At 46.3% G+C, this 8128-nt stretch overlaps 1 protein-coding gene across 3 annotated transcripts; it reads left to right on the top strand.

Annotated features, from left to right (window-relative positions):
• The first annotated feature begins 255 nt into the window (after positions 1-255).
• LOC112122168 (C->U-editing enzyme APOBEC-1-like) lies at positions 256-7168 on the top strand. 3 transcript variants are annotated; one of them, XM_026661387.2, is made up of 6 exons: positions 256-415; positions 522-613; positions 2133-2160; positions 2449-2849; positions 4562-4683; positions 6788-7168. In XM_026661387.2, exons 1-6 carry the CDS (start codon positions 330-332, stop codon positions 6878-6880), a joined length of 822 nt encoding a protein of 273 aa, XP_026517172.1. In that variant the 5' UTR covers positions 256-329; the 3' UTR covers positions 6881-7168. The 3 variants fall into 3 exon arrangements, with proteins under 3 accessions (XP_026517172.1, XP_026517170.1, XP_026517173.1); XM_026661385.2 differs by having other exon boundaries at positions 262-415; positions 6767-7168; XM_026661388.1 differs by having other exon boundaries at positions 376-411; positions 6767-7168.
• Positions 7169-8128: the final 960 nt, after the last annotated feature.

The following is an 8128-nucleotide window of genomic DNA, read 5'->3' as shown; positions in this document are numbered from 1 at the left end:
TGTGTGTACAGGGCCCAGCCAGGTGGAGGCACAGCCAATTTTAGTTTCCTTTACAAGTAAAAGGACTGCAGCGGAGGGATGGGTAGAGGATTCCCTCCTATCCAACATCACCATTGGGATACTGCTTTACTGTCAACAGCATCAGGTGCCCGGGCATACAGGCAAGTGTTGCCAGCTGCCGACTAACCCAGGGAGGAAAGCGGGGGGAGGGAGGAAAGAGGAGTGAAGGGGGTCTACACAAGGAATGCAGTTTACATCCGCTCTACTTTTGTTTCTGCTTCTGCCAATGGGAGTGCAGTTGGGGTGGGGTCAGCTGGCCCCGGTGGCCAATGGCAGGACAGGGAGTAGATTTGAAGTGCTGCAGGGTTGGGTGGAGGCACAGGCACAGAGCCCAGGCAGTGTTTGGTGAAGGCAGGTATAAGGCAGGGGAGGAATAGAGCTGAGGCAGGATGCTCTCTAAAATTAACTAGAAACTGTTGGTCAGCATGCTGGGTTCTCTAATCTAATGTTTCTGTTATCAGGAATAGAAACGAAAGGGAGAAAAACACACCAGTAAAACAGGACACAGCCTTGGAGGCTGTAGTGAAAGCCATGGCCACTGGCTGGAACAGAGGTAAAGATGCAGAGAGAGAGAGTGTGTGTGTGTGTGTAAATATATACATATATGCTTGTGTGTCTATATCCATACAGTATAAGTATGCATTTATATGTGTTAAAGCCTATATGAATATATGGGCATATATATGTATGTGCATCTGTATGGCTGTTGTGAATCTATGTATATAATATATAGTAGATACCTCCAGTCTGTTTATCTGTGTGAGTTTATTTATACCCCAACTGTATTTTAGTTACTTTATCTTTATTAAAAAGTTAGTAAGTGACAATAAAATGATTTTCTTGCTTAAATCCCAAAAGAGTGCTTCTTACAAAAACAAACGGTGAGAGAATACAGCAGAGCTGAGGCAGTCTAGGTTACAAATTACAAGAGATACATGTACAATGTTATAGAAAAGATGTATATATTTTTAAATTAGTACATCCCATTGGACCCATCTTCCCTCAAACAGCCCAGATTTTTGTGTGTGTCTATATCTGTGTGTCTGTCTGTATGGGCTTATCTGTATTAGAAAACTTGCACCAGTGTAACTAACTAGTTACACTGGTGCAAGTTTCTCTATAGGTATGTGCATGTGTTCTTTCTGGGCCTGATCCAAAGTCCATTGAGGTCAAGGGGAGTCTTTTCACTGATTTCAATGGGTTTTGGATCAGGCCGTAGGTGAGTATGTGTCTGTGCATGTCTGGACATGTTTTGACTATGCCTATGTGTGGGCTCCCAGATTGAGTTGAAAATGGTAGAATCATGAAAATGGCAGACAAGAAAGTACTGATGAAGGAATTTTAAAGATACAGATTCTTTGTTACGACTATCTCCTGGTGCTGAGGAGGAAATGAGAAGTTTAAAAGTGTCCAGTGCAGTTTGCTCTCAGTGTTCACATGGCATGTCAATCCTGTTTTGTCTCATTGAGATTCTCAATACAAATAACAAGGGATGGTTATTCTGTTCCAAAACAGAACCAACCTGAGCATGTCACCTGAGAAATCTCCAATTTTAAAACACTATTAATTTTATTTTCAAACTTATTACTGGCAGCATCCACATTTTAAAATAAAATAAAAGTTTAAAAAAAGAAGAAAGGAAAGAACAGATATTTTGGGCATCGGTGGGATCTTACAGTTATAAATGACATTTTGAGGGCCTGAGTCCCGTTGATTTCAATGAACTTTGGACCATGTCCTAGATATTATTATTCATGTTATTTTATTATTTATTAATAATGATGATTTTTCACTATTCCATAGTAAGTAATGGGCAGTCTCCCTCCCTCACTCATGATTAAATTAGTGGCCATATTGAGGGCCAGAATGATCCCTTATCCACCTCCACTATCCTCAGGATACTGCACATTAGCAGGGAGTTGCTTTCCTCAGGAGTTCTGATTAGAAATTGTCCATTGAGAACAATTGAGGGCCACATGGTCCCAGGGAGGATGCACTGGGAGGCCTCCCTTTTCCTGTCTTCCCCTGTGTTTCTCTCTGTGCACCAGGTGACTCTATTCTCTTTCCCACAGATCATGTATCCAGAGGCATCACACAGGGGTGAGAATGAAAGCTCCATACCCACATCCTCCTCATGATTTACAGAGAAAGAGGGAGCTGAGAAGATTCAGATCTCACTCCCCTCTCATCAGTGTGATACTGGATTTAACTCTCCATCTCTTTCTTTTCTCCCATCACTATCTCTGAATCTCCCTCTATCCTTCTGTGAGTTCCCTTTCCATTTATCTGTGCCTCCTTCCCATCCCTCTCATTTTTAACTTTCTGTGACTGGCAAGCTCTTAGCGATAAAGCTGCAGTCAGTGACTCATGGGATCTCTCATGTTTCAGGGGGAAGATACTCCAGGAGACATTTATAGACAGTTATGACCCAAGTGTCCTTCGAAGGGTGCAATACATGCTCTATGAAATCAAGTGGAGCAATAGCAAAAGGTCCTGGCAGAGCTGTTGCCATAGCACTCGAACAGAGCATGCTGAAATCCACTTCATAGAAGATGTCTTTCAGGAGCAAAGATCTGATCCTTCTGCCCACTGCTCCATCACCTGGTACATGTCCTGGAGTCCCTGTGGGTATTGCTGCAAGCAAATCAAGGATTTCCTGAAGGAGCAGCCTAATGTGAATCTGGTTATTTATGTAGCACGGATCTACTGGCACAAAAGGGAAATCAATCGTCAGGGTCTACGGAGCCTGATGAACATTGGAGTGTCCATCCGAGTCATGGACCTCCCAGGTAATGACTCATGGAGTTATGGGGACTACATGGGATAGAGATGAGACATGGGGCATTTTTCTTCTAAGTCTCTGGTTCCAATTCAGCCCTGGTCAGTGGCCATGGATGGCTCCATAGAAGTTGTAGAATGGATTATGGAATCTTATCACTTCTAGGTCAGTGGTTCCAGTCTGGCCGCAAGTCTTGGGGGATAGTGTAGTGGGATTCAGAGCTTTTCCCCTTTAGGTCTCTGGTTTCAAACCTTTCCCTGAGTGTCGGTGACCAAAAGCTAGTAGCTGACAGCCATTTTTTGACCTATTTGAAATGTGCTGGTGTTTGCAGTCCAGTTCCTAGCAGTACAGATAAAAATCACTAAAATCTCCATCCCTGCTGGCAGTTGCTGATCCCCTTGTCTCAGCAGAGAGGCTGAGGCATGAATGAGCCATGAAGAGTCATACTTTTTACTGCTAGAGGCGGGAACTCGGAGCTGAGGCACACTGCTGAGCTGTGTGCGTGGGTGAAGCTGGTATGGCACTGCCTCTCTCTCTAGTGGTCTATTCAGGGAATAAACAGAGAACACCAGCCTCCTTCCTGGCGCAGTCCATCTGCCATCTTTCAATTTCATTTGAGAACATAGTATTGTATTGGGATGTGTAGCAGGGCGATGACTCACTGGCACGGTGCCTCCTGCTGGTCGTCCTGGAAATTAGCTCTCCAGCTCCAGAGCGCCCTCTGCTGGCTGATGTCCCGCTTGCCTCAGGCCCCCGTGTCCCTCCTGGACCCCGGTGCCCCTTACCTCAGGGTTCTGCCCTCTACAGTACCCCCACAGTCTGGGTCTCCCCTCCCAGGGGACCCCCCAAACTTCTATCCCCACCTTGCCTCAGCAGCTACTGCCAGTCATCATCTAGCCCCCGCACACTGGGGCAGACTGCAGTCTGTGAACCAATCATCATGGGCAAGGGGGGTTTGGACCTGCTGCCTTTGCCTACCCCTGGGCTGCCCCTCTGCAACCCCAGTACCAGCTTTAGGCCTTCAACAAGGCCTGCAGCCTGGGGAATTGCTAGGCTAGAGCAAGAGCTCCCCAGCTCCTCTGGCATTCCCCCAGCCCTGCTCTACCTCAGGTACCTTGCTCAAATCCCAGACAACCAAGTCCTTCTCTTTTCACTGCTAGAAGGAGACTCTTTCTCAGCCTTTGCCTCACAGCCTTTTATAGGGCCAGCTGTGGCCTGATTGGGGCATAGCCCCAGCTGTGGCTGCTTCCCCAATCAGCCTCCCTTATTGGCTTCCCGGAGCAGCCCTTTCCCAGGGCTGTTTTAACCCCTTTGGGGCCGGAGCGGGGTAACCACCCCGCTAAAGGATGTCTTTGCAGCTTTTTTCTAATCTACCCCCAGAGTAAAATCAGCTCACCCACTGATAGTGTGCTGCTGCTGCTAATCATGAACAAATAGATGATATTTTACTCTCCCCTCAATACATAAATGACTTGTCCCAGGTGAATAAGTGAGTGAAATGTTGCAAGGCTGGTTTAATTAGACCTTCCCTGGACAGAAAGATGGACAAGGCCAGGAGAACATGAGGCCCAAATGCTGTAGTGTCCTCAGCTGGTCCTGCCTAGCTGAAGCATTTTGTATGGCTCAAATTAGTCTTGCTCCCCTGAGATTGACTGGCCTTTGTGTATACTGAGTCCACTGATACCTCCTTCAGCACATGACTGATTTGCTCCATTTTCCCAGTTTATAGCTACTGTTGGAGAACATTTGTCAATGATGAGGACAAGTATGAAGATGATTATTGGCCCAGGCACTTTGCTCCATGGATAATGCTATATTCTCTCGAACTCCAGTCCATCCTTCAGGTCAGTGGAACTTTAGGGAGGGGGAAAGTGCATCCAGAAATGATCCACAGTCACATGCAGAACCCATTTTCTGAACTGGACATTTCCTTGACCTCCTTTGAAATCTCCCTGGTTCTGTCAGAGTTTTTCCTGCAGCTGAGTTATAACACATGGTGATTCCCAGATGAGCTCATGGGGATGCTAAAAGGACAGGAAAAGGTTCTTCACATCTTTTGTGGAGTTTAAACACCTCTGGGGTTTGCTTTATTGCAAAGCAGTATAAATGTAAAAAGGGTCCTGTTCTTTTTAAGGGACAAACACAACAGGGTTTTCCTCAGCCAAAGTATAAAGCAAAGGTTTAGAGCAGGGGTGGCCAACCTGAACCTGAGAAGGAGCCAGAATTTACCAATGTACATTGCCAAAGAGCCACAGTAATATGTCAGCAGACCCACATCCGCTCCCCAGCCCTCAGTGCCTCCTGCCTGCCCTCACCAATCAGTGCCTACTCCCCCTCCCAGCGCAATCAGCTGTTTCACTGCGCAGGAGGCTATGGGGGGAGGGGAGAGGAGCGAGGGCATGGCAGGCTTTGGGGAAGGGGTGGAGTGGGGGCAGGGCTTGGGGCAGAGCAGGGGGTTGAGCAGTGAGCACCCCCCTGCACATTGTAAAGTTAGCATCTATAGCTCCAGCCCCGGAATCAGTGCCTAGGTAAGGAGCCGCATATTAACCTCTGAAGAGCCGCATGAGGCTCCGGAGCCACAGGTTGGCCACCCCTGGTCTAGAGCATGGCTAGGCAAGTTCCGGACAGGGAAACCCCCCCCGAGTTCTCCTCTCAGATCCCATCCTCGACCTAGAGACCTTTCTTCCTGACCCTCCCTTGCAGACTCGACTTCCAACTCTACACAGCACATCCTTCTCTCAGGGCCCGTCTACAATAGCAAAACTGTTGTCAGGCCTCCCATCCCCCAATCAGAGCAGGTTAACCCCTTTCCTTGCCAACGTCTGGATGGGGTTTATATTCCCTCCCAGTAATGGGGCCATAGAATGTTTCATTGAACTCCCCTGAAATCTCCTCCATTTCCAAATCACCAGTGTCAGCGGTTGATCTGTAATCCACAATCAGAGCATGATGAGTAGAGCTGGTCAAAGAATGGAATTTCTGTTCTGTGGGAAATTCCAAGGTTTTCTTTCATTCTACATTGGAACAAACCCGAGATCTTTTGAATTTTTTTGTAACCACTATCTGGAGGTGAAAGCAAGCAAGCACACCCACTGCAAAAAGACAACAGCCTGCTGACAAGAGCAGTGCTTCTCAAAGTCGGGCCGCCGCTTGTTCAGGGAAAGCTCCTGGCGGTCAGGGCCAGTTTGTTTACCTGCCGCGTCCACAGGTTTGGCTGATCACGGCTCCCACTGCCCATGGTTCGCCGTCCCAGGCCAATGGGGGCTGCGAGAAGGGGTGCGGGCCGAGGGATGTGCTGGCCGCCCTTCCCGCAGCCCCCATTGGCCTGGAGTGGTGAACCGCGGCCAGTGGGAGCCGCGATCGGCAGACTGGACTGCCGGGGGCTTTCCCTGAACAAGTGGCGGCCTGACTTTGAGAAGCACTGGACTAGAGCACACATGTGGAAGACCTAGGTTCAAGTCCTCACTCTGAATTAGACAGAGTAGGGACTTGGACCTCAGTCTGCTATATCCCAGGTGAATGCCCAAACCACCAGGCTACTGGCTATTCTGGGAAGGGTATCCTCCCTCTGTCTTTCTCTCTTTAAATGCCATTCTGGCCTTGAGAAACCTTCCTGGCCAAAGCTTCATCATAATAGATATATTTCTGAAAGACATTTTGGTTTCGATGAATCTGCATGTTCTGATGAAAAATTGTTTAGTTGGAAAACTCCCAACCAGTTCTAATGATGAGTCCCTGTGACCATTAAGCATGCCATGGCACTCCTTTGAACTCACCCTGGTTCTGAATGAGATTTGAAGCATGGTGATTGCATTTACTGTGAGTTCCTGCCATGCCCATTAAATCCCAAAGTGAGTCTAAAGTACAAATGTTAAACTGCCAACCTCCCGAAAAGAAATTAACTTCAGCTCCCATTTTTCTCATCAGGACATTCCCTCTTGCTTAAAGATTTCATCAGATGAGAATTATACTCCAGTTTTCAGCCTATGTGTAGAAGATGAGGAACAGAAAAGAGCACTCACATCATACAATACCTATTAGCCGCCAGTATCCTGGCCTGGGCAGCCAACCAGTCTCTGGAAGCCATGAGTGTCTTGAACCAGGCCATCAGCTGCTAAGCAACAGAAACCAGTTGACAGGAAACATCAACCACATTAAAACTCCAGAACTGTGGGAGGGGAAGAGGATGCAGCCAGAATGGGTGCAACAGAGTGACTGCTTTGCTAACACAGCCTGTTTTCTCAGTTGGTGGGTTACTCTTGTATGAGCTGATAGAACAATGGTTCTCAAACTTTTATACGGGTGACCCCTTTCACGTAGCAAGCCTCTGAGTGCGACCCCCCCTTATAAATTAAAAACACTGGTTTATATATTTAACACCATTATAAATGCTGGAGGCAAAGTGGGGTTTGGGGTGGAGGCTGACAGCTCGCGATCCCCCCATGTAATAAACTCACGACCCCCTGAGGGGTCCCAACCCCCAGTTTGAGAACCCCTGTGATAGAACATTAGAATGTTTAACTATTTCAATTTGATTTAGTTACTCTTAGCCATTTCCTTGCCATTGCTTCAGCTTGTAGCCTTTTGAAAAGTGAATCATGTTTAATGCTGTACAGTGACTGGATCATGTTAGCGCCTTTGCACGGGTTTATTCCACCACAGTTAACACAAGAGTATCTTGCTTATTCTGCAGCCAATGCTGTTTCACTAAATGAACATAAAACTATATGATTTGCTTTGTGTGAGCAGTTTATAAGGAACTAACTCATTATGTATTTACATATCTAGAGACCTTAGAGAGGATTTATTTTCTGAGGTTATTTCTTTGAATGATGTTTCTTTTGTAGATTTCTAGATTTTACTTTGTGTCATTTGTCAACATAACATTTGAATAAAATATCTATAAGGAAGCACTGCCTTTGTTTGTTTGTTTGTTTTTACATGTTCAAAATGTAAATCATATGGTACTCCTTAATAATCTCTGGTCAGTGCTAACATAAGAATGGTCCAATGTATGACATCACAGATTGTTCTAAGAGTTGATTAAGTGGTGGGGGCAGTTCTTAAAATGAATTGACATTCCAGAAATTGGCTTTACCAGTGTTTCCTCTAGGCTTTCCCATGGTCCTCAAACTCCATATATTGTGTTCCTTTGTGCGATCATGGAAGGTTGATCGCATCCTACGAATAAGAACTTCATATATATTCAGACATTAGCATGCATTTACATAAAGAACATATGGCAGTGTACAAGGACAGCAAATTGTTGCAGAGAATCTGCCCAGCTAT

The sequence above is a fragment of the Terrapene carolina genome, unplaced genomic scaffold (genome assembly GCF_002925995.2).
Source record: "Terrapene carolina triunguis isolate 2854851 unplaced genomic scaffold, T_m_triunguis-2.0 Scaffold1071, whole genome shotgun sequence".
NCBI classification, from domain to species: Eukaryota; Metazoa; Chordata; order Testudines; family Emydidae; genus Terrapene; species Terrapene triunguis.
Note: the sequence above shows the minus strand (reverse complement) of the source record. Positions and strands in the feature narration are given on the sequence as shown.